Source organism: Urocampus carinirostris, chromosome 6, assembly GCF_059441175.1.
Source record: "Urocampus carinirostris isolate Australia breed hairy pipefish chromosome 6, RoL_Ucar_1.0, whole genome shotgun sequence".
Classification (NCBI taxonomy): Eukaryota; Metazoa; Chordata; class Actinopteri; order Syngnathiformes; family Syngnathidae; genus Urocampus; species Urocampus carinirostris.
The window spans coordinates 10,718,110-10,744,997 of record NC_142354.1 but is presented as its reverse complement, the minus strand read 5'-3'; the positions used below and the strand labels follow the sequence as shown (position 1 = coordinate 10,744,997).

At 41.7% G+C, this 26,888-nt stretch overlaps 2 protein-coding genes across 3 annotated transcripts in view; one reads left to right on the top strand and one right to left on the bottom strand.

Moving 5' to 3' along the window:
- The window catches only part of srpk1b (SRSF protein kinase 1b), a 25,102-nt gene extending 2,892 nt beyond the window's left edge, over positions 1–22,210 (top strand). Inside the window, exons 3-17 of one of the 2 annotated variants that reach the window (XM_088337833.1) lie at positions 6,942–7,069; positions 7,147–7,255; positions 8,908–8,995; positions 9,077–9,164; positions 11,754–11,860; positions 11,939–12,104; positions 12,406–12,431; positions 13,562–13,763; positions 15,229–15,597; positions 16,757–16,851; positions 16,931–17,038; positions 18,829–18,898; positions 18,992–19,084; positions 21,448–21,625; positions 21,723–22,210. In XM_088337833.1, the coding sequence (XP_088193959.1) occupies positions 6,942–7,069; positions 7,147–7,255; positions 8,908–8,995; positions 9,077–9,164; positions 11,754–11,860; positions 11,939–12,104; positions 12,406–12,431; positions 13,562–13,763; positions 15,229–15,597; positions 16,757–16,851; positions 16,931–17,038; positions 18,829–18,898; positions 18,992–19,084; positions 21,448–21,625; positions 21,723–21,759 (1,864 nt within the window). In that variant the 3' untranslated portion in view covers positions 21,760–22,210. Of the gene's footprint in view, positions 1–6,941; positions 7,070–7,146; positions 7,256–8,907; positions 8,996–9,076; positions 9,165–11,753; positions 11,861–11,938; positions 12,105–12,405; positions 12,432–13,561; positions 13,764–15,228; positions 15,598–16,756; positions 16,852–16,930; positions 17,039–18,828; positions 18,899–18,991; positions 19,085–21,447 lie in introns of both variants that reach the window. The other variant, XM_088337834.1, reaches the window with a different exon arrangement.
- LOC148363791 (LHFPL tetraspan subfamily member 5 protein-like) lies at positions 21,806–26,888 on the bottom strand. The gene is made up of 3 exons (XM_088337836.1): positions 26,486–26,888; positions 24,562–24,798; positions 21,806–23,263 (listed from the first exon to the last, which is right to left on the bottom strand). Exons 1-3 carry the CDS (start codon positions 26,886–26,888, stop codon positions 23,253–23,255), a joined length of 651 nt encoding a protein of 216 aa, XP_088193962.1. The 3' UTR covers positions 21,806–23,252.

Genomic DNA, 26,888 nt, shown 5'->3' with positions numbered 1-26,888 from the left:
TCTTTTTTTGCCTGTTATTTCTTCCCATTTTTTTATTCCTTTAAAAAAATATGTCTCCCTTCTCTTTGTCTTTCTTTGAGAAAGGCTGGTTAAAAATGTTTTTTGCTCACTTTCAGTCTCTGGAAATTGTCGTCTACCTTGGACTTATTTTTGGTTGCACTATACTTGAAAGTAAAATCTAGTGAACAAATATAAAACACTGTCCCTTTATATCAGCGCCGTTTTTGTGGAAACCCCCATTTGGCCCAATCTCACCCGGATCCTGGCTTTAGCGCCCCCAACTCAATTGTGTTTGAGACCCCTGGCACAAATGATCTCAATTATTATCATCATAATTCATCTGGCAATGCCTTTTTTTTCTTTGTCTCATTGATATTTTATCCTCTGTGGCCCACGATTTCTCATAACAATGCCTACGATAGTGAGTCAAACGGGGGCAGAAATCAAAACGTTGATGTGGTCCCTCACCTGCATTGCAGTGCTGAGTCGCGTCGGCCAATCACCAACCAGCTGCCAGGCAGGGGGCGGGGCCAGAGGCTGCCAGCAGCCAAGGAGCGTTCACGGTCACAGAAAGATAAAACGAGGGAGTGTAAACCGCCGGGGGATCTAAGACGCGACCGTCTCTGAGTGAGCGCTGCCGATGCCTTCAATGCCAGCGCTTCTATTTTTTTACTCTCCTTTCTCATCTCTCCAACTGCCAACTCTACTCAATTCTACTATTTGTTCTCCATCGTTATTCTTTCCACTCTTGCCTCATGGAGTGAGAGCGTCTTTGATCACCTGCCCTTTCTCCTTTCCTGTCCTGCCCTCCTTCCCGCATCGCGTCCCATGGGGATTCGAGCGTCCTGCAGGTAAGGGGCAGACTGCACAAGCATTTGCATTGTTTTCCTTCTAATAAGCTTAGGTGTTTATTTTTTCTTGTGTCTTGGAAGTTTGGTGCGTATTTGCCCTTGACATTCGCTATCTCAGGCATATTTGAATGGGAGTCAATTTGTGCGTGCGTGTGGTGCAACACAAAAAAGATAAGTTATGACTTGACTGTCTCAGGAAAAAAATGAGAATATTGTGATAAAGTGGTTGATTTTATTATTGCTGATAAAGGCGAAAACCCCACTATCCCATGTCTAAATATGAGAATATCATCAAAAAGTATACTAGGAAGCCGTAATGTCATTATTACCGATGTGATGCACCTGTGCCCGCCCCTTTGGCGCCAACTGCCTCAGACTCTGATTGGCTCCTTGTCACTATTTAAACCCACGTCTATCCGTCACCTGTTGTAAGTCCGTCTGCGAACCTTAGTATACTCTAGGCAAGCTTTTTCGACCCTGACTCCCACCTGTTTTTGCTCCCGTCTGTTTCCCGGTTTCGACCCGTTCATTGATCCTGACCATGTCTACTCTCCTTTCCTGGCTTTTGACTCGTTTCTTATCCCAACCATGTTTTTTTTTTTTTTTTGCTCTCCTGCCCCGGCTTACTGACACGTTTTTTCCATTCCCCAAGTCCCACTTCCGCCTTCAGAGCGAACTGCTTCCCGCGGCCAGCGATCACCGGATCGTGGGTGCAACCCTTTCCTTTCTTCCAATAAAACTGAGGGAAACTTAACGCAAGTGGGTCCTGTCTCCGTTGTGGTCCTGACATATAAGCCATAATCTGCAATATTAGAAGGCTTGCAATATTTTGTCTGATTTTCAATGATTACAATAATAAAAGGCTTGCAATATTTCAAATGAATGAATCCAGAAAAATTGATTCTTTTACTGCATTACAGAAAATAATGCTATATATATTTGTTTTTTTCTGAGACAGTCCTCTTTTGTTTTCTTGAACTCGTCGTAATTTCTAATGGCTGGATTTGAGTTTTTTTGTGTGTGACAGTTTAAATTTGTTGCAGATTAGATACAACAAAACTAATTAGTTATGCAGTTTATTTAAAAAAAAAAAATTAGTGGTTTAATTTAAGATGATCTTTTTGCAAAATTATCTACCAAAAAAATTCAAAATTTACTTGGTTAGAACTATTTTGATTTTAAACTACATATTTTTGCAGTAAACGTGAAATATAAATTTCAGATTTTTCCCCCCCCTCCCCGGATATATTATCATTTTTATCACATGTACAATCTTTTTGGGACAATTTTTCACTTATTACTTATGTTTTCTTTTATTGATGTTCACTTTGTTTGTGTATTGTTACCCAATGCGAAATCTATTGCAACCTGGTCATCCTGGAAGGGGGATTACCACTTGTGAGGCCGTTTCTCATGCTGAGGTTTTTGAGTTTTTTCTTGTCAGCATGTTGGTTTCAGATCAGGGGATGGTGTCATTGTTACCTGTGCAGTCCTTTTGAGACATTTGGTTATTAAGGCCCAAACAAATAAATGGGACCTGACTTGATAATCCAAAAAATAAAAATGCATCTTTTTGAATTGCCCATCGAAATTCCTATAAAAAATGTAAACAGTCCAGGAATGCAATTTTTTTCATTTTTATTTTTAGAAAAATGTCAGTGTTTTTCACATGACGGCAACAATCTGAACATTCTTTTGTTAGCGTTTAGTTTTACTCATTCTAAGTGTCATGATAATCGATGTGAATCACATGTGCCTGCTAATTTGGCGGCAACTGCTGCGGTCTCCGATTGGCTCTCTGTCCCTATTTAAATCCAGTCCTGTCAATCCCCCTGGTGTCGGTCTGTCTGAAAACCTGTCTTTGCTCCCGTTTGTCTCCGACTTGAGACCCGTTTTTGATCCCGGCCACGTCTGCCCTCCCGTCCCGGCTTACGATTCGTTTCTGACCCCGACCACGTTTTTGCACTCCTGTCCTGGCTATCGAGCTGTTTTTCCTGTTCTGACACCGCCATCGCCCGCGACGGAAGATCCACTTTCGTATTCGGATCACAATCCGATTGCGAGAGCGACTTGTTTCCCGCGTCCACCGAGCATCGGATCGCGGGCGCTGCCCTTCCTCTTTCTTTCAATAAAAGTGTGAGAAAACGTTACGTGATTGGGTCTATTATGTGTGCTGGTCTTGACACTACGTATAAAATATGAAGAAAAAAACTTTAATTTTTTTAAAGTCGCTTCTTGAACAGACCAAGGGTTTTTTTACGTATGCACTCAAAGAGATTTAATTGGGAGACAACATTGTATCCATCATTTGTAACCACCAAAGAATTACATGGCGGTCAGTTAATCACATCTAACTGGGTGTTGTGATTTCATTTTTGCGTGACGTAAACGAACAAAATGGTCATCCCCAATGGTGACATCCATCCATTATCTGCACCGCTTATCCTCAGTAGGGTCGCGGGGGTGCCTGAGCCCATCCCAGCTATCTTCGGGCAGTGGGCAGGGGACACCCTGAACCGGTTGCCATCCAGTCGCAGGGCACACAGGGACAGTCAATTATCTCGCTCATTCACACCTAGGGACAATTCGCACCGGCCAATTAACCTGACATGCATGTTTTTTGGAATGTGGGAGGAAACCGGAGTGCCTGGAAGAATTTCACGCAAGCACAGGGAGAACATGCAAACCCCACACAGGAGGTTCGATCTCATTACCTCAGAACTGTGCTGCTCACGCGCTAACCACTGCGCCGCCGTGCTGCCCCCAATAGTGACAATATCCTCTGAATATGGACTCTTAGCGGATTTATTTTATTCACGCTGACTATTTGTATTTAATCACATAAATTCATGTTTTGGTCATTTATGCTGGCCAAAAAAAGAAACCTATTTCGAAGCAACTTTCTCATCTCGTTATTCATCTTTGTAGTAGTCCGACTGTTGCTTTTGAAAAGAATTGCCTTGGCGTGCGCTAAGGATGTTCCAGAGAAAGTTTGAGGAATTTGACAAAAAGGCAAGTTGGCAGGACGAACGATTCGACTGCAAGGAGCGCGGTGCACGCACTTGGCTGTTTGTTTTCCTTCACGTTACCTAATCGAGCTACCCGAAAAAAAAGGATTTGGTTTCATGACAAACGCGTTGCTTTAAATTTAATATCTGAGATATATATATAGACACGAACAGCATTGCAGGGCGGGCACATAAGAGGTTATTCGGGCACAGTTGTTGTCTGTTTTTGATGGTCGTCTTACCCTGTGTTACCAAATAAAGTACAAGTGTGATATAGTGACCCCTGGTGGTGAAAATGTCATTTAATTTAAACTATTGATTCAAATAATAATGAAACACTTGTAATTTCTTATAAACATGATTTTAAGTGTGACAGTCACCAGTTTGGCAAATTCCCTTTCTTCTTCTGTTTCCTTTTCTAGCCACTCATGTTAACCACTTGGCTGCAGGCTAGCCCCTAGCTGTTATTGTTAGCTCTTTTGTGTCAATAAAGCTAGCTTCCTACAGTGTCAGTTGCCTTCCAGAGCTTGTCATGCAAGAAAATGTTGCCGAGTCCCATGATATAGGCATTTGGTGTTTCCTTCTCTAGCCACTCATGCTAGCCACCTGGCTGGAAGCTATGGCTTGACCCTAGTTGGTAAAGCTTCCTTCGTCGTTCAGTGTCTCTTGCCCTCCATATACAGTCATACAAACACTGCTGATTGGTGCTTTTTTTCTCTCAGTTTTCTTCTCTAGCCACTCATGTTAGCCACTTGGCTGCAGGCTATGGCTCACCACTAGCTGCTTTTGTTAGCTGCTCTGTGTGGATGAAGCTTATTCAGTCCTTCACTCTCACTAAGTTCCTTGATTTAGACTTTTTTACACTAAAGTTAACCGCTTACACTAGCTCTGACCTACTTGAGGTATTTTCCTCTTTTCAGATGCTCCGGTGTGCAACTCACTCACTCTTTTGTTGTTGCTCATGGGAATTATCCCGAGTATAATTATACACTGTCACTTTAAAGTCTCACTGCTGAACTTAATTCATCAACATGCAATTGGGATTTTTGTTGCCTTATGGCTTTATAGTAGGTTAGTTATACCCAGGTGTATGTATATTAGGTAAACAAACCATTATTTTAATGATCACGTTGTCAATGTTCTGAACCCTTGGGTACTCTATACCACCATCATCTCAAGTAGGTAGTTAATGTTTAATGATATTAGAACTTGGTCCATGGATTCTCTTACTGGCGTGTGGTCACTCATTTCAGTAGATTTTTATGTTTCGTGACCAAGTCAGTTTACGACTGTCCAACGGCATTAGGGGAAAAGGACTTTCACTTTTAGATTCATTACAATTTGACATTATATTTATCCAACGTGGGCAGCACGCCGGCGCAGTGGTTAGCGCGTGTGCGGCACAGTTCTAAGGTCTTGGGAACCTCCTGTGTGGGTTCAAATCCAGCTACCGGACTTACCTTGCGGAGTTTGTATGTTCTCCCCGTGCTTGCGTGGGTTTCCTCCGGGCACTCCGGTTCTCTTCCACATTCCAAAGACATGCATTTCAGGTGGATTGGCCGGTCCAAATTGTCCCTAGGTGTGAATGAGCGAGCGAGTTGTCTGTCCCTGTGTGCCCTGCGATTGGCTGGCAACCAGTTCAGGGTGTCCCCTGCCCGATGATTGCTGGGATGGGCTCCAGCACCCCCGTGACCCTACTTAGGATAAGCGGTGCAGCTAATGAGATGAGATGAGATTTATCCAACGTCAAAGTATTGCTCAGGCATCAATGAGATCATTAATTAGGGGGTGGCTGAAAGGAAAAAACTGCACTGACACCAATTCCTGCGTTGCTCTCACAAGTATTATCTGCTATTTTGGTAACGCCGCGGCAAAGTCTGGATTTGGAAATGACGAGGACATACCAAGGAAAAAATAACAATTTTACAGCGGCTTGTTGGACAAAATGTGAGCCTGCGCAGTAGCCCATGCTAGCCTTGGGACCCATAGTAAATGTCTCATCTCATCTCCTCTCATTAGCTGCGCCGCTTATCCTCAGTAGGGTCGCGGGGTGCTGGAGCCCATCCCAGCAATCATCAGGCAGTGGGCAGGGGACACCCTGAACTGGTTGCCAGCCAATCGCAGGGCACACAGGGACAGACAACTCGCCATAGTAAATGTATACATTTCAAAAAATACAGTATCGCCGACTTGCACACAAGATTCTTAACTGAATCGCTAGAAAGGCACTGTGGGAAGTAGTTAAGCCAATATTGACCAACAGCTGACAGGCATCTTGAAGACGTCACTTGTCATAAGCACAAATATTGCAACATTTTTGGGCGCATCAAATAATTTGTTGTTGACGTTATATAGTAGGGAAAATGCTATAAAAAGGGGCTGAAAAATATCTTATTCCACACCATAGAGTGAAAAAGTCGTAAGCCTGGGACACCGTATCCTGAAGGTCTAATGCAGTCATGTCCGAAGTCCGCCCCAGGGATGTTTATGGCCACTGATCGAATTTTTACTGGCTCGTGGCCTCTGTCATACAATCAATTTGTTGCCTACCTGTAATATTCCCCGTAGTATCAAACTGTACCAAAAAAGGCAGATAGTGGTAGTAGCTCTTTGGCTACCTTGCACTTGGCTATCTGTAAGGATTTTAGCTCACCCCATTTCCGACATAAGGACTGCAAATAAAAAAAGGAAGATTGACTAAGAGGGCCTCTGTTTCCAGGACAAGTAGAAATTGGAGTATTCTTTTCACTAAAATCTGAAACAACTCCGTCTTTCTAATTTGCCATAAGACTAGCTGTTTTCAAAGAATTCTCATTCTTAAGAAGCCCCGGGAGTCAAATGAAAATGCTACAAAGGAGAGCTGTGACGTAGTGACGCATGATCTCCAAGCACTGCTAACCTTTTTGTGGAGAGTTATAAAAGACTGCTCAAAGAATAGTCTGTTCACATTTTCATCTTATAAATCTGGCCCACTTGCTAAAAATTTTGTACATGCCAGGTTTAATATATTTGACTCTTTTAACCCCACTTCCCCCTTTTTTTTCCTGCGATGTTCTTTTCAACATCCGTCCGTCTCTTTCAGACCAGAGCCCCAGAGCAGTGGTGGCAGTTCCAAGCCAAGCCAGGCGGAATCTCCTGCCCCAGATCAGGATGAGGAGGTCCTGGGCTCTGACAGTGATGAGCAAGAAGACCCTGGTGACTACTGCAAAGGTATCGTAGCATTTATTTGAGCGTAAAACTCAAAAACTAAAAAAAATATAGCTCATGTATTGTCTTTCTTTGGTCAGGGGGCTATCACCATGTGAAGATTGGAGATCTTTTTAACGGAAGATACCATGTGATCCGAAAGCTTGGCTGGGGACACTTTTCTACGGTGTGGCTGGCTTGGGACATCCAGTAAGTGATTGCTGGATAGAAAATATCATTTAAGAAATATCAGATAAGTAAAAACTTAAGGTGCGCCCAAGTGAAGATTTGGGGACAAAATCGATGGTGTGTAACCCTTGGTTGAAAGCCAAAATATTAAATAAATAATTTAGTGGGATGCTGATCTTTGCACTGAATTGCTATAAAAGGTACAATGTAAAAATATAACTGACAGGCAAATCAGTAACACTACATTTGATCTTTTAACAGTCAAGAGAAAGAAATGTGTAAAGAAAACTAGAGTAGGAGGGAATTGGTGGTTGTGGGCGAACAGTAATGCAACAAACCGGTCACACTCGCATGTTCGCTAAAGTAAATAGTAGTAGATGTTTCAGGGTGATCACTGAAACATCATTGCGGCCAGACATGGTGTTTTGGTCTGTAGCCAGCAAGGCGGTCCTCCTGGTGGAGCTAACTGTCACTTAGGAGGAGGGAATCGAGGCTGCATAGGAGAGGAAAAGGGTAAAATACGAAGGTCAGAGAGGTGGACTGGAAGGACCACTATATACTCAGTTGAGGTGGGGTGCAGGGGTTTTTGTGGGCTTGTCAAACCTCTCACTTTCTCAGAGATCGGGGATTTGCAGGCGGTTGACCACCGGAGTGCAACAAAGGAGCTGTGAAAACCAGCTTCTGGTTGTGGCTGCGGAGGAAAGATGGGAGCTGGGGGCCTTTAAGTAACACCTAGGGCATCAGTGCGGTTGGCAGGGATAATTCCCAGCCATTGCTCCACCACCAGTAGTTGTCTTGGGGTTAAAGGAGCGAAACATCGATGACTGGTGGTCCCGAGCTGATAACCCAGTCAGGCCCAAGTGTTTAAGGCACACAACATTCGAAGCGCGCCAGAGGAAGCTTGTCAGGCAGAAATGCCCAGCAGGAAAAGCACCAATCCAGTATTTCAAATTGATTAATTGTCAAGTAACTCGCCAGCCAATCTACTTCAAGAAAGAACGTTACACGCAAAGTAGGCGTTTATGAATTAAAACAGTTTACCTTTAGTAGGTTAGTTCTGTGTTGTTGGCATGTTAACATTAGCAGCAGTCTGGCTAGCGACTAACCAGAACAAACAAAATAAAAATCAAGCATCAGCGATGTGCAGACTCGCTTCCAATATATAGGCTCGCGGTGACGTAATCACAAGATCTGTCTTTTGGAAGCCTTATCATTGTTTTTTCTTTCAGACACAACTAAATTTTTTTATCTGTTTTCTGCACACACAAAAAAATCTCTGTGCTGAAAATTTGGCGCATCCCTGGAAAATACCCTGGGATTGTCGTTCTAAAGCTTACCAGAAAATTAGTGCCATGTGCACAGGGTCTGTACGGGTGCTTGAAATGGTTGCCATTGCCATGTTTCTTTGCAGTCTGACTATAGACCATGCAATAAAGATTTTTTTTTTTTTTTTTTTTTTTAAAGTGCGTGAAAATAACGCAGACACACCTGCTCTGGTGGCTTGTCATTATGGTGTTGGATTTCTCCCACTGAAGGTATTGGGAAATGGAAAAATGGGCCTTGAAAGTGCTTGCAAAGTGCTTGAATTTTGCCCTGAAAACTGTTTATGAACCCTGGATTTCTGTTTTGCTATTGCAAATACATAGATTGAATGTATTCTGTTCCCTTTTCAGAGAGAGGCGCTTCGTCGCTTTAAAGGTGGTGAAAAGTGCTGAACATTACACCGAAACTGCCCTGGACGAGATCAAGCTACTCAAATCTGTAACGTGGACATCATCACTTCTTGATATTATTATTATTGCATCTGATATCCCTCATGTACCAGTCTTATTTGTTTTTCAGGTGCGAAACACAGACCCAGACGATCTCAACAGGGAGCGAGTTGTGCAGCTTCTTGATGACTTCAAAATTTCTGGCATGAATGGCACTCGTATCTTTTCAAAAGCTTTTAGAACTTTTTCTGGTTACATTCAAATGTTTTAGCACCCGAGCCTCGTCCTCCTCTTTCTGCATAGCTATTTGTGGATTCTCCTCCGACAGTTAGCTGGATGTCACAGGCTCTGATGCATTGGTGTTGGCACCATCCCTTTTTAACTAACCCCCCAACCCCCCCTACAGCATCAAGTCTGCAGCTGCGCTATCTGCCAGCACACCCACACACCCTCTGGATAACATTATCATTTCCGTGTACTTGTTTAAAGACCTGGTGTGCGTTATATAGCTACCCCAAAGGGAGTAAAAATACTGGATTCATTTAAATGAAACGGTATTGAGTCAAACAATAAGGAAACCACGTGATAAAAATGGTTTTAGGTTTAGAAATGTATAATTATATTTCACAACATGAAGAAGCTATCTTTGGCCGCCCTTTTCCGACTACAGAAGCCCAAATGAGGATTTTGCCTAACTAGCTTGCGCCTGTGGTGCTTTTAGCACGGAATGGCCAATTACTGCACAAATATCTGCTTTGCATGCAATGGTTGGCAAGTTCCACATTTTTTCCTACTGTTTCCTTCTCTAGTCACTTGGGTGCAGGCTTGGGCTATTAGCTCTTGTTAATGTTAGTTGGTCCTGATTTGTCCTTCGGTGTCACTTGCCTTCCACAGCTGGTCACGGAAGAAAACATTGCCGAGTTCCATAATTCAGGGGTCAGACGCTTGACAAATTCAATCATTTACTGGACTTCTTGGTAGCTTCTCCCACTTGCTAAAGGAGACGAACAACAGATAAAGTATGGAGTTAGCCATAGCAAACTAACATGAGGTAGGCAGCAAACAAATCGGCATAGATTGAGTAAGTTGGGTCTGCTAAAAGCGGAAGTAATTAGCTAGCATTACCAACATAGCTAGCAATCGGACAAATCAGCATAGATTGCTGTCACTGTCAAGGATTAACACTAGGTTTAATTTCCTGTTACTAGGTGAATTTTGTCTAGGCTCATACAAGAAAATATGGAATTAAGCTTCGTAGTTTTGGGATCTCCAACCTTTTTCAAGAGCTCTTAAGAGGTATTTTTTTTGTTACGAATTAGCGCAAGGCACACCCATTTTTATATAAATCTCTAAAATGGCAACTTACCTATATCTCATCTCATCAGCCGTACCGCTCATCCTCATTAGGGTCGCGGGGGGGCTGGAGCCCATCCCAGCCATCTCCGGGCAGTGGGCAGGGGACACCCTGAACTGGTTGCCAGCCAATCGCAGGGCACACAGGGACAGACAACTCATTCGCTCATTCACACCTAGGGACAATTTGGACCGGCCAATTCACCTGAAATGCATGTTTTTGGAACGTGGGAGGAAACCGGAGTGCCCAGAGGAAACCCACGCAAGCACGGGGAGAACATACAAACTCCGCACAGGATGTCTGGAGCTGGATTTGAACCCACGACAGGTTCCCATGACATGAACTGCCGCACAAGCGCTAACCACTGCGCCGCCGTGCTGCCCAACTTACCTATATGGCTTGCTAAATAGCTAAAAAAGTAGCTCGAATAGTTAGCTAGAAAAGTAAACGGGTAAAAATCAAAAGGGAGCTACATAGATAGCTAGCTATCTATCTACCTTGGTCATATTCCTCAAGAGGGGTGACCGACAGCAAGACAAACGCATACAATAACAAAGAAAATAAAAGGGCAAAAATAGCAAAAAACACACAAAAGTTTTTGGACCATGGCCAACCCAAATGCCCAAACACCCAAACAAGTTAGGCACCTAAGTTGGTCATGCTTTCGACCCTCCAGAACGTGGAACCAATAAGTAGCAACGCCCATAAGTAGCAACGCCCCCTCAGAAATGCTTAAATTTTTTATTTTTAAAAAAATTTATTTTATTTTATTATTATTATTTTTTAGACCTGCGAAGCTCTGAGCCCGCGAACATGGAACCACGAAGTAGCGACGCCCCTTCAAGAATGCTTACATTTTTTAATTTTAATTTTTTTTTAAATTATTTTATTTTATTATTATTATTTTTTAGACGTGCAAAGCTCTGAACCCGCGAACGTGGATACAAAGTAGCGACGCCCCTTCAATTTTTTTTATTTTTTTTTAATAAATGTATTTTATTATTATCATTTTTTTAGGCCCACGAAGCTCTGAACCCGCGAACGTTGAAGTGCGAAATAGCGAGGTCCCACTGTACATACTTTTTTATACATGAATAGATTCTCATTCTTTTCATTACTTAAAAATAGTTAGCAATACTTAGATTTTTTTCCATGAAGCCCATGCACTGGAATATATTTGAATTTGTAAAATAACACTTGATCGTGTTATGACCGTTATTACTATGTTATTACCAGGTTAATGTTTAAAAAATAGGGGTTAAATAGTCCACCGAAAAATACCTTTTACTAAAAAAAATCACAATGAACCAGTACTGGTGAGCCATTTTCAGAACAGGTTTGCAGGCACCTCAACTGTTACTAGGGGCATGCACCCTGCTCTAGTTGTAAACTGTTACACACTCACTTAAATCAGAAGTCTACTTCTGTTAGCCCTTCACTTTCCTTTCGCCAGATGTGTGCATGGTGTTTGAGGTGCTAGGATACCACCTACTTAAATGGATCATCAAGTCTAATTATCAAGGCTTACCGTTGCCTTGTGTTAAAAGCATCGTTAGACAGGTAACAATCGTTGATTGCTTTTTTTTTTTTTTTTAATATATATCAAAATCATGACAGTCGGTCTTCACTTTCATGCAGGTCCTTCAAGGTTTAGACTACCTCCACACCAAATGCAAAATCATCCACACGGACATCAAGCCAGAAAACATTCTTCTCACTGTAAACGAGCCCTACATCAAGAAAATGGCTGTTGAAGCGTCACAGTGGCAGAAAACTGGAGCGGCACCGCCCTCTGGTTCTGCAGGTTAATTTTTTCTTCTTTTTCTATACTTTCTCTGAGTGCTATGAAGTTATTTGATCTGTTTGGATTTTTGGCTGCATTTGATTTCCTCCAGTCTCGAATTGGCCACCAAATCAATTAAATTGATGATTTGTTTATTTAAATTGTAATTTTGAGGAATGGAGCAGATTAGATGTGAGTCACTGTAAATTAGCATCTTGGCTATGAAAAGTGAGTGACTGCCTCTGCATGAGCCTGCTAATACATCTTTCTGTCACACTTTTTGCTTTAGTAATTCGTCCTTCTATTTTTCTCCTTTCCACAGTGAATACAGCTCCAGCACCCAAGCCGGTATTTTTCATTTTCCAATTAAAAAAGTATATAAAAAAAATAGGGATGCACGATAACCATCAGGCCAAATGTGGTGTCAGTAATCGTCTCGATTGGGAAAAAAAAGCTTGCTGGTCACTTGCACCATGCTATCATATTCAATCAGCGAACACTACTTGTTAGAGAGCTCTGAAGCATTTTTATTCTCCATTTGAATATTTTTTTAGTTCCTGTAGGAGTAGTAGGGCGCCACGGCAGCTGGGTGGTTAGCGCGCAGCCCCACAGTGCGGAGGTTCAGGGTTCTAGTCGAGCTACCGTATCCTCCCCGTGTGGAGCTCCGGTTTCCTCCCCCATTCCCAAAAACATGCATGTCAGGTTAATTGGCTGGTCCAAATTGTCCCTAGGCAGTGAGTTGTCTGTCCCTGTGTGACCTGCAACTGGCTGGCCACCAGTTCAGGGTGTCCCCTGCCCACTGCCAAAAGACAGCCGAGATGGGCTCCAGCACCCCCCACGACCCTACTAGGGATAAGCGGTGCAGATAATGGATGGATATAGGAGTAGTAGCACAACGTTTTCGTGTCTCCCTATATATCCATTTTGTCTGTGAGAAACTGGCTCGGAATTTTTGTTTTTTATTATAATATACTTTGATTTTCTATAGAACTAATAGCATAACTCTCTATGTCCTTGTAATGGCAGCGAGACACTGGAAAGCTCAGCCATAATAATCTTTAAGGAGTGCATTCAGTTTTGTTTTACTTTTAGGATTGTTTTTTTTTTTAACTTTTTTTGCACTCCTGCATTATTGAGTTTATTTAATATTGACAACTGCCCAACAAAGTCCGCCAGTCACGACACAATGTGTTACTTTTCTTGGACATATATAAAGTGTGCTGCACATATTTGATAGTTTATACTCTTTTAGCACATGATCACTGCAATAAATTTGCCTTAGGTGGCAGCTATGAAAGACATCCAAAGCTTTGATTGGCCAAACATTACATACGCCCGTTGTAGCTTTTGTATATTTTCATTCATTTATTATAGGATTTTTTTTTTTTTATCGTACCTCCCTATAAAAAAGTAATTACCTGTGCAGAATACATCTTAAGTCAATCGCGAGTGCTCATTAACTTTGTTTTCTTTCCTAGACGGGCAAAATGTCAAGGAATAAAAAGAAGAGGATGAAGAAGAAGCAGAAGAAGCAGGCCGGACAAGTGGAAGTGGGCGTAAATGAGACGCTGGAAGCGGAGGACGAGAAAGAGGAGGACACAACTGAGATGACAGCTGATGTCTCTGCTGCCATCTCTATGTCGACTATTGTGCAAATTGAGGAGAGGGATCCTGTCACAGGTGATAATATTATACTGTAATACCTCGCTTATCATGATTAATGGGGACCAGAACCCCTGGCACATTGCAAAAATCTATGAAATAGACTGCCCTAAGCCGCCATTTTTATGTAGCCTCTCCCAAACCCCCAAGTTTAACATGCACTCTGCCAGCACGTGCAGCACTAATCGACCGTTGATAATGAATCGCGGACGCTTGTGTGCCGTTATTTTTTGGGGGGAACAGGAAACAAACAGCAAAAAAGAGCCCTTTACAAATAACACTAATTTGCTCTCTTGGCCTCCGATCTGAGTAATAGTTGACTGCTGATAATGGATCAAAGCCAAAACAGTGCAGTTCATTTTAGATCTGACTCAATGGCGCACTCCAGCAGCCTGAAAAGAAAAATAAGTGCTCTGCCGGCCCTCAGCAAAAGTCAACCTGGGGTAATGGAATGCGGCCACAACCTCGTATGCCAGAAGGGCCCCACAAAGGTGCCTTCTAGTCCTTGCTCGCTGTGATATGGTATTGGGGATAATGGATTGCAGCTGCAGGAGTTTTTTTTTTCATTTTAAGCAGAAACTTCACCAAAAAAGGGCTGCCACGCATAACACAGATTTGCTTTCTCAGACCCAACTTTCAGCAATATTTGAATGTGCATAATGGATCACAGCCAAAACGGTGTTGCACGCTTTCAATGCCTTATGGTGTTCCCGGCTTGCAGCAATATGGGATCGGGAGAAAGGATTGTGGCTGCACAAGCGCATATCATTTTAAGTGAAAATCACGACAAAAAAAGAGCCGCCATACCCGACAAATATGCACTCTGCCAGTCCCTGCCCACAGAAATGTGCAATCAGGAATAATGGCTCGTGGCCGTTTGAGTGCAGTTCACGTTTTGTCTTACAAAACGAGAAAAAAGCCGCCAGGGTCCCAGAAAATGCTCTCTGACTGCTATGGCTCGCAGAACTATGCGATGGGAGATATTAAATCGCGGAATATTTTTTAACACACCATTCGCTGAGGCTGCGAAGTACAAAGTGCAATATAGCAAGCAATTACAGTAGTAGAGTAGTTCGTAGTCTCATCTCATCTCATCAGCCGTACCGCTTATCCTCATTAGGGTCGCGGGGGGGCTGGAGCCCATCCCAGCCATCTCCGGGCAGTGGGCAGGGGACACCCTGAATCGCAGGGCACACAGGGACAGACAACTCATTCGCTCATTCACACCTAGGGACAATTTGGACCGACCAATTCACCTGAAATGCATGTTTTTGGAACGTGGGAGGAAACCGGAGTGCCCGGAGGAAACCCACGCAAGCACGGGGAGAACATACAAACTCCGCACAGGAAGTCTGGAGCTGGATTTGAACCCACGACAGGTTCCCATGACATGAACTGTGCCGCACAAGCGCTAACCACTGCGCCGCCGTGCTGCCGTAGTTCGTAGTGTGTACATTAAAATAGTCATTTAATTTTCTTCCAGAATCTCTGGGTGTCAAGCACACCCAAGCAGATACCATTGTACCCACAAAAAACACAACTAAGAAGGAAAATAACATGGAAGTCAACTGCAACGGTAACGCCTCAATGCCACTGAGCGAGACTTCAAAGGAAAACCATCAACATGAGAACAAGGAAGAAGTGGAGGACCAACAAAACGCCAACAAAGAAGATGAAACCGAAATTCTCATCAAGGATGAAAGCTGCAACGGTCCCGCAGAGTCGCAACAAAAACTTGATTCCCTCAGCTCAGAGCTGAATGATTGCATCAAAGTGGAGAGAAAGGAACAGGACATGGACACGCAAGGGGAAGATAAAACGCAAAGTCCAGATGAAGCAAATGAAAAAAATGGTGAGTCAAATATGATTACAATATGCAAAACACTACAAATCCTCTTTGCAATACAGTATTAGAATTTGCTGAGATGCTTGCAATATATGTCACAACCATTTAGGGTCAATCCCATTACTTACCCTTTCTCCTCCCCCTTCCACTTCTTTGGTAAGGGCAAGAGAACAATTCCTCTCAGAATTTCAAAAATAGGTGCCTACTTCCTGCTTACCACACCATCACTTAAAGATGCGTGTGGCGTGACATATGCTAACTGTTATTATTATTATTTTTACCTTTGATACTACTTGGTAATAAACTGCAACATTATAACTGGTTATAACAAAAATGGTAGTCTTAAACTTGCAAAAGAAATAAGTATGCTGCAAGACGAGTACTGCGCTTCAGTCTTCTTCAGTCTTATTCTTCCTCATCTTCATTGCAACCTCATGCACATCTGTCCTTTTCTCTTTTTATCTTTATTTCATTCCTAACAATAACATTATAACTGGTAACAACGATAAACTTTCGAATATAAAATATATGACTATGTTGCCAGATGAGTGTTGCGCTTCAGTCTTATACTTTATTTTCACTGCAACCACCTCTAAAAAGCCTCTGTGCGTCTCCTTTTCCTTTTTTTAAACGTTTTATAAATTCCCTTCATAATATGAACATTGAACCATTAGAACAAGGATAAACTGTAGTGTTAAACTTGCTACGGGAAAAAGTATGCCACCAGACAATTCCTGCTTTTTACTCTTGTTGTTCTTCTTCCTCTTCTTCACTGCAACCACCTTTCCAGCATCTCTTGTGATTTTGCTTGCTCCCCAGCACCCAATGTAGGAACTCATGTCACGTCCCACAACAGCACATGGATACCGATAATTCTTCCTTCCTATAATCCTTCCCACAATATCTTCCAGCTGGTTGATAATGCAAGGTGGCATGGCTAGAGATAAGCTAGGGTGCGGACTGCTTTTTGTCCTTCATTCTTCTACCTCACTCTGTTTTGAATAGGATTTTGACATTCTCTCATTGTTAAATCGATTAAGGGGGTAAAATTACGGGTGTGGGAGAGTAATGGGATTGAGCCTTAGTCTGTTGAAAATGTTTTGCATTTTCTGTTAGATTGGGAAAAAAAGTTCTATCTCTAACCACATCTTGTTCCCCTCAACAGAATCATCTAGCAGTTTGTTAATAAACGTCTTAGACCCTCTCAACGCTGACACGTTACAGATCAAGATTGCAGACCTTGGAAATGCCTGCTGGGTGGTGAGTCTTCTAAAGACTGCACATTTTAATATCCAATTTGATTCAGCAGGACTGAGAAATCCATTTCTGCCTCACGCAGCACAAACATTTTACGGACGACATCCAGACGCGGCAGTATCGCTCACTGGAGGTGTTGATGGGATCTGGCTATGGCACGCCGGCAGACATTTGGAGCACAGCCTGCATGGTAGTAAATAAATCTATTGTTTAGGATGGGAAAAATGCTTGAAGAAATGGAATTGTTTGTAGTCGTGTTTGTCATTTTGTAAATATTAAATCACTAAGGGCTCAAAAGAGATCCCAAGCTCTAAAAATTGAAAGATTGTTATTGTCTTCTGTTTCGACAATATCTGTCCTGGATTCGGCTGGTATTTTCGCCATTAAAAGAGGCTAGTCAAATTAGCAAATAGGATACTTGTCACCAAAAATGTATTGGTCATGCACTTGTCTTATTCCTGTAGTCGCTGGCTTGGATTTAGCTCATTTTTTTGCTAACGTAGCTGCTAGTCTATTTAGCAAATAGCATCAGTTTGATTGACCTTTACTAATGCCAGCATTGTGCTCATAGCCGCGAGCCGCTAATCCTACTGTCTTTGCATTAATGTCTCAAATTAATCAATGTTAACTTTTATTTAGGAAATTCTTTATTCGGATAAAATCCTGTCCACAAACTGCCGTATTTTCACAAGCAGAGGGCGCACCAGCTGTATGCGCGCAGTCTCCGTAGCTGGTTCAATTTCTGTATTACTCATGGTGCACCACACGATAGGGTTCGGGAGCCCTCTGCTTGCGGTTGCGATACAATACAGACAAGCATACAAGTGTGCGTATTTGAAAATACAAAGGAAGCCAAACTGAGATGTGGTTTATGATAGATATATACCCTATTTTTATTACAGTGTGTATTTTCCGTAGCACTATTTAAATACTCTATATCTATATTATTGGGTATTTTTGTATTCTTTATTCTATATTTTATTTTTCAACACAAGGATACTGCTGGAAGTGTGAATTTCCCTACGGGGATGAATAAAGTATCTATCTACTTTAAAAATAAAATATCCTAATAATGCAGCATCTAGCTAAATTAGTAAATAACTTTGGTGTGGCTTACTTTACTTTATTCTCTAGCTTAGCACCCTGAGAGTGCCTGATTTCGGGAGGCTAAGCAGGGTCGGTCCTGGTGACAACTCAAATGGGAATACAAGCTTGCTGTAAATAGGTCATATGGCACACACACTGCTGTGGCAGCACCGACTGTACCTCCCGTGAGTCGGTGAAAGTAAATTTCCCTAAAGGGACCAAATACATTATTTTTTATAATAACAATAATATGATAACAATTATAATAACTGTGCTAAAGAATAGGCGGCTCGAAGTGGTGAGCGCGTCTGCGGCACAGTTCTGAGGTCATGGGTTCAAACCTTCCTGTGTGGAGTTTGCATGTTCTCCACATGCTTGTGTGGGTTTTCTCCGGGCACTCCGGTTTCCTCCCACATTTCAAAAACATGAATGTCGGGTTAATAGGCCGGTTCAAATTGTCCCTAGGTGTAAATGAGCGAGTGAGTTGTCTGTCTCTGTGTGCCCTGCAATTGGCTGGCAACCTGTTTAGGGTGTCCCCTGTCCACTGCCCAAAGATAGCTGGGATGGGCTCCAGCACTCCCGCGACCCTACTGAGGATAAGTGGTAATAAAGAGTTAAACTGCCACTGCTGTGTAACTGACCTTAACTATCAATGATAGCATTGTGGACACAGTTGATAGCTGCTAATGGTTATATTTAGTTTTTTAACGGCTAACGTTAATGCAGTTGTTGATCTGAAAAATGGATATTTCCTTTTTTTATGTTGTTATAGTTGTTGTTTGGCATTACAGTGGAGTAAAATATAATAACAGATAATTAGTCCTTTGTCAGAATCCAAACACTATGACTCTAAAATAAAGTTGGTATCCTTTTCTTCTTTTTCTCCCTTTTTAGGCCTTTGAACTGGCAACTGGTGACTATTTGTTTGAACCTCACTCTGGGGAAGATTATTCAAGAGATGAAGGTTTGCGCTGTCTTCTTAAAAACAATAATGTCAGATGTGTGACATGCTAACTGCAGGCTAATTTATTTGCCTGACGGCATATCTTGTTTCCAGATCACATCGCTCTGATCATCGAACTGCTCGGCAAAGTTCCTCGCAAGCTGATCACGGCAGGCAAATACTCGAAAGAGTTTTTTACCAAGAAAGGTAAGCGCACTACTCGGTCCGAACACTTTCCCTGTACCTTTTGCAAATTTCCTACGGATGCTTGAAATCCTTAAATGTTTGTATTTTAATGTTGTGTTTTCAAGGTCAGGAGAATGCTTGAATTTTGGGCTAAGTGCTGGAAAATGCTTGAAATTCTTGCCATTGCCATGTTTCTTGGCAGTCTGACTCTATAAACCCCGCATTTAATGAAGAAAACGTTAAATAAGTGCGTGAAAATGACGTCGGCACGCCTGCTCTGGTGGCTTGTCATAATGACATTGTCATGTGGGGATCCCTGCAAAAAATATGAAATGTAAAAGAAAACTTTACAACAACTTTAAGTTTTTACACACGGAACAAATTTTAGGTACAACACCACCACCAAATCCCTGAACATGTAAAACAATACAATATGAATGAAAAATATTAAATCTTAAGTGCTAGAAATAAGTAATAAAATGCAAAAAAAGTAACTACCGTATTTTCCGCACTATAAGGCGCACATAAAATCTTTTTTTTTTTTTTCTAAAAAGCTGACTATGCGCCTTATAATCCGGTGCGCCTTATATATGGCTCAATATTGAATTTCAAGGTCTCGCAATTTACGGTAAGCAGCCACCGACTCCATTTTTCGCGTAGAAGTGCGCTGTGCATACTGGGAAATATTAAACAACGATTCTCTTTTATTTGTGCGTTTGTACAAAGACCCTGAAATGGCTCATATTAAGAGACACGCTTACAACGCAGAGTTTAAACTCAAGGCGATCAGTCACGCAGTAGAACACGGGAATAGAGCAGCAGCGAGAGAGTTCAACATTAATGAATCGATGGCCAAGTAAGGAAGAATAAACAAAGTTCCCGTGGCAATAAAAGCGAGATGGCCACAGTTAGAGGACACACTTGAATAGTGTAGAAGTGTCAGTACAATAACTATTCGAATGAAAGCAACAGCGCTGGCACGGGACCTTAACATTAAAGAATTCAGATGTGGTCCTACTTGGTGTGTGTTTATGTTGTAGCGGGCAGAGACTGGAGTCGTAGGCGGAGTGTCAAACAAAGGTGCCAACAAAAGCTGCTTTAATGACATTTAAACTTGCAATCGAAACTTACAAAACAAACCAAAACACGAGAGTGGCTCGAGCCTGCAGAATTAAGAGTCCCCCTAGGAACTCGCTAACTGAACAATGGTTACATGGGTGAATTATGTAAAACCCACTACAACGTTTTACATTTTACAGTTATTATGTTATTCCTTTACTGTTATTGTTTTGCACTTGTTGTTTTTGCACATTACGAGTGTCTCTATATTGCGATTGCACTAACGTTTAATTTAATGACTTTGGTGAGGCTTTATTTTCCCAGTATTTTGTTTCAGACTGATCTTGATGTTTCTGTGATGAGTCTATTTCTAAATTCAATTCAAAGTGTTTATTGTAATAAGCACAGTAAAGAACAATGTTTCCCTTCAAAATGAAATTCCTACTTTGCTGTCCACACAGTTGTCAGCGAAAAAGAAAATAGAAACTAAGAAATGGTTGGTATTTCTTAAATCCCAAGAGTTTAACCTACCTAATGATATGTGAAATGATGCATTTGAGTGTCTGTGACATTGTAAAGACACCTTGTTCGTTCGTGCCTGAGACACACATTTGTTTCTTTGTGAGCCGTCGGAATGTTAAAGGGTTAATAAGTTTGACTGATCTATCGGACTGTTGTGTTGACGTTCCCACTGTAGCGCCTTAAAGTCCGGTGCAGCTTATGTATGAAAAATCTCATCTCATCTCATTAGCCGTACTGCTTATCCTCATTAGGGTCGCGGGGTGTATGAAAAATAGAGAACAAAAAACTATTTTGGGGGGGTGTGCCTTATAGTCGTGAAAATTCGGTACTTATTTTATTTTTTGTCCCCCGTAATCAACTCTATTATTACCCAACACTTATAAAGCCTTTTCTGTCTTTGTGAACAAGTGTAACGTGTTGAAGCCGTGTGTGCATTGTTGAGGCAGAATGGCAGAATTCACGTCAGTTTACAGCAGCCCATTGACACACAAATATTGTAGATGGCAACATCTCAAATAGCAACATAGGGACTTTTAGTCAATGAAAAGGCCTTGAAAGTGCTCAAAAAGTGCTTGAATCTGGCCATGGAAAAGGTGTGTGAACCCAGTTTGTGCTATTATGACTGACTTAAACGAGATTGTGATCCCCAAAAATTCTGATATTATTCAGATTGTATTTGGAGACTGTTCTTTTTCAGTCCCTGGCTTGCAGTGTCCCCCCTGTCACTAAGGAATACTACATTCCAAAAGTCTATTCCATGCAAAATGTCCCCTATGCCTTTCGAATCATCTTTTGTCCTTCAGGTGACCTGCGACACATTCACAAGCTAAAGCCTTGGGGGATGTTCGATGTTTTGGTGGAGAAGTACGAGTGGTCCAAAGAAGAAGCACACAACTTCAGCAGCTTCTTGCAGCCCATGCTGGACCTGGTCCCTGAAAGGAGAGCCACGGCCGCTCAGTGTCTTTCTCATACGTGGCTGGCGTAGGTGCAAAGGTTCTCACACGAAAACCCAGACTTTATACTGGTCATTTCCTTAGGATGTAACCTTCACACAAATCGTCTTTGTTTCATTTTGCAGGGCTGTAGTTGTGTCTTTGGTACGCGCAGAACTCTAGATCGACAATAGCGCAATTCAAGTCAGCAATTTGTATAGGCGGCAAATACTGGATGCGAAATGGTGCCATTTTTTTAAATAAACTTGGAGTAGTCAAAAGCCATCAAAGTACTTAAAAACCTGCAAAAGTACTGAAGGACTAAGCCAGTTATGTGAAAATATTTCTACATTTGTACACAAATAAAAGAAAGGATTTGATTTTTCTACACTTTGCAACATTTACCACATTCATCGACTCTCCACCGCTACGATACTCGAGTGACTAGAAACTGAAAAATAGAAAACCAAGCTTGAGGTTGTCGAAAATATTTGATGAGATGCAAAGGTGCTTTTCAATTGCATCGATAAGGACTTGACTCAAATGAACAATACAGGTAGAGCAACACACACCTTTTATGTAAAGTCTCTTTAGCCATTTTTGTGCAAAAAAATAAAAACAATATTGAAAAGTTTGTTTTAAAGTTATTTTTTTAATCAACTGTCTTTTTTTCCCTTTTAGTCAAATGCAGTAGACCCCCAGGATACAACATAAACTCCACTGTGAGGTGGGGCTGCAACATAAAATTGCACAGATAACCACAGATAAAAACATTAAAATAACAAGGGAGTAAGTACTACTTGTGTGTAACATAAAATGATTAATTAATATAAAACGTCTAAAGGAAATTTGATTAACATTTGCTGTGTGATGTAACTTGAGCTGGCAAATTGGAGTTACTGGGTGGATGCAAATGGGGGCAGCAGACTGCAAATATGAATGTGTATCAATGCTTATATACTGCTTTAATTGCTTCCTTTTTCTAAATTAACCTGATTGGTTACAGCTACATTCCTTAGCAAAGGGTAACTATGCATGTGCCTTCTTGGTATTTCTTGATAAATGCAAGCTTTGTTTCCATACGTTTTTGCTTCTCTTTTTAACATCACTGCAACCTTTGGGACCCACATCGAATAAATGCAGTACAAAGAAAACATTTTTGTATCACAGACTTACTAAGATTCCGAACTGAATTATGAAAGAGAAAGGCATTGTGGGAGGAAGTTCAGGCAATAGCTTATTGGCATTTTTATGATGACGCGACATCAACCAATAGCTGACAGGCATCTTAAACGTAACTCGTCATACGCATAAATGCTCAAAGTTTATGGGCATGCTAAATAATGTGTTGATGTCATATTGTGGGTAAAATTTTGTAAAGAGTGGGTTGAAAGAACATTTTGTTCCACACCGTTAAATGAAAACATTGTAAAGTTGGGGTCACAGTATCCCGGGGGTCTACTGTATTTTAAATATATATATTGGGCATGCTTGTTGACGAGTTAAGAAATACGGGGTTCACGATTTAATAGAAGATGCTGCTCTTTCATTAAAAAATTAATTTCAACTTCAACTCTTCATGGACTTTTCCAGCATTTCTTTGAAGGCTTCATCAGGTTCTCGAGATCCTCCACTGCAGCAGTGATCTTCAGAAGCCGTTGTGGTTTGTAGGCGACTTACGCTTTATCTGAAGAAAAGGGCAGAAAAGAAGTTCATCTCCTAGATTTTGCATTCTTTTCGAAGGATCGACCAATACGGGGTTTTCGGGACGGATACCGGTTATTAGTGTTAATAGGAGGCTGAAAACTGATATTTGGAGCCGGTATTCATTTCCTGTAAAAGCGTTCAGATTGGCGTAAGAAATTCTTAATAATGGAAAACGAAACCAAAGAATATTTGTTATAAATTCAAATAAAACTTTCATAGCTATCTGAAACCTTTTACAGAAAAGAAAATTACATTTTAACACAACTACGATGACTAATCTTTCACTTGAACCAAAAACTAACCGTGCAGGATATAAAGTAAGGCAAAGCAGTAACTCGTATAAATGTACCGGTACATATAAAACACACAAGGCTCCCTGATTTTTTTTTCTCAAATAAGTAAAAAAGGTCAATCCAACCAACATGACCTAAATGAATTTAAAACAAAAAGTGCATTGAAATTTCAACAGTGCTCGTGAATTGAAAAATGTGAGCCAGTTTGACAAACTAATGTTATGGTAAGAGCTAATCGATTAACATTCTAATTTAGCTTGCTTTTTTTTTTGCTCACAACCACAAACTCACACGTGCTTGATTGACGAACTGATGTTATGATAGGAGCTAATCTATTAATCTCCGTGTTTCCCTAAAACAAGTTAACTACACTTTTTACACTTTTTATGCTCTCACACATGCTTTTCTACCACAGACTTTTTGTACCTATATATCTACAACAGTCATAACACTTTTTTGTTCTTGCATTCTTGACTATTTCTGGGAGATTGATTACAGAGTAGGGGATTCCCAGCCCCCTTGCTCAACCTGACTGATGTGTCGCAACACATGTCACTGAGAGTCATGGGTAGGACTCGGCCGAGGCTCGAACTAGTGACCTCCCAGTCCCATGGTGGCCGCCCTACCCCTTAGACAACGAGCTGGTCACACTTTTTAATCTCAATATTATCAGCAGTTTTGATTCACAGGCATGTTGGGACTCAGGAATAAACAGAGCTGCCAATGTTAACTCCACTCCAAGGTTCCTCCTGTTTCAGTGGCTCCGCCCCCTTTCACTTATCCAATCAGCAGGCGTGGGGTGTGTAGCATCAGAAATAGAAGGCAGGAGAGAGGGATTGAGACACTGCTGCATCTTAGCCTAAATAACCCAGTTTGTTTTATTTAATCAGCCTGTCGAATAAACAAAAATGCAGCTACCGATTTCTGTGCCAGTAATCGGTCCACCTCTATTCCTCTCCTCTCTTCCCAAAGTGAAATACTTTACCTTTTTCCTCCACCTGGAAGTCCTCGGGTAGCAGGTTGTCCTGCCGGTTCCCGAGGCTAAAGGCCAGGAAAGCGAGAATGAGGGAGTCCATGATACTGATGATGGCCAAGATGTAGGCCCAGCGCACCGTGCAGTTGCCTAGTGTGTATTTGTCGGTCCGCTGGCCGCACATGCGCTTCACCTCCTCCGAGTCCCAGCCGTCTGGATAGATCATGCAGCCCATCACCATGCAGCCGCCTGCCAGACAGAAAGGAGGGCAAAAGAGTGAGGAGACGGGACCTTCAGGTCAGTCGATGCTTTGAATTCGTCCTCGCTCCATAAGGATTCTTGTAGCGCTTATGATAATGAGGGTCGGTATCTTTGAAGATCCATTCATCAGGGGCAAGGCCGGACATTTACGGAAAATACAGGCGCTTAAGTGCATATCATCGTTGCCGTGTGGAAAAAAACTACAGTATTTGTTATCCGTGACTTACCTAAACAGAACAAAACATGAATAGAATGACACAAGATAATTGGAACACTAAATAAAAAGAATGAATGAGAGACAGCACGGATTATGTTGGGACACTAACTGGAAACAAGTAGAAGCAGTTTATGTTGAAACATGAAACTGATGGGATACAGGATATGGTCAAATTCTACATAGTTCTAACTGACCAAAACACGAACTTAAGACTCAAGGAAAATACTCACATGTAGATTGGATAACTACAAACTGCGCCAACACCAAACGACTAACTGAGGAAAACACGAAAGACAATGCAGAATATTTTGAGACACGACGACGCAAAACTAGCTCGCACTGAACAAAACATGTCGAGATGACGATGCGGGATATGTTGGAATACCAAACATGTAAAATGAAGTATATTTTGGAAAACTTGTTACTGGAATAAACACAAATATTTAACTAGAAACAAAAAAAATGCAGGATATGTAAAAGCATTAGTAACTGAACAAATAACATGAAAGACTATGCAGATTGTTGGGACACGTACCAGCTCTAACCAAACAATAGATGAAAAAAGACGCAGAACACACATTGGAAAACTATCTACCCCTTACTGAATAGTACAAAAAAAGGCAGATGAGAAAGCAAAGTATATTGGGGCACTAAAAGCAAAAAAATGCAGGATATATTTGAACATAAACTATCTTCAATTGAACAAAACATGAAAGAACGAAGAGAACATACTCACGCATGGATTGAACAACTACATAATCCAACACCAAAAAGCTCTTCTGAACAAACCATGAAAGGAGGACAATGCAGTAATTAGTTGGAACAACTAAATGAACAAAACATGGAAGGCATATGACGCATGCAACATACTCGTGCATGGGTGGAACAAGTACTATATGTTCTGACGCCAACCGGCTCTGAATAAAGCATGAAAAGACTTGTTGGATGCTAATTCTTACACCATAACACTGGAAATATACTCGTGCGTGGATCAAACGACTACATAATGTTGCCATGCCAAGCAGATCTAACTGAACAAAACATAAAAGGCAACACAATATGTTGAACGCTAACTGAAGAAAATATGATAGAAGACGACACTGGCAAAATACTTGTGCATGGATCGAACAACTACATAATGTTTGAATCCCAAGCAGATCCAACCGACTAGACCATGTAAGACAACACAATACGTGAACACTTACTGAACAAAACATGATAGAAGACGACACTGGTAAAATACTTGTGCCTGGATCGAACAGTTACATAATACTCTAATGCCAACCAGCTCTAACTGAATAGAATATGAAAGGAAGATGATGCAGGACAATAATTTCAGGACCATGACATTGAGACCATAGAATACCTAATTTATCAACGAATGGGAAGCTCAAAATTCCACTCGGTGAAACCAAAACACAGAACAGAACATTAAAGGTAGTTTCTTATTTAACTGACTGGAGGCCAGCTGCATCCAGGCGCAGATCTTGTAGACGCTCCCGGCGTTGCAGAAGAAGAAGAGACTGAAGCAGACGATGCTGCCCACCACCAACAAGGTGGAAATGGCCACAAAGAACATGGCGGTCTTGAAGGCGCCGGACGGGATGGATCCGAAGTCCAGAGCGCTTCCCTTGCAGGTGAGCTCGGAAGTGAGCGCGTTCCCCACGCAGTAATGGAAAAGTCCGAAGTACCCGGCTTGCGGCGTGTTGACGCTGTCCCCGATCCAGTACGGCTGAATGAAGACCACGACCGCGATGACAGAGAAGGTGATGGTGAAGACGGTCCACAAGACGCCCACCGCCCGCGCGTTGCGCACGTAGTTGGTGTGGTAGATCTTTGCCGCTTCCTGGGCTGGCAACAT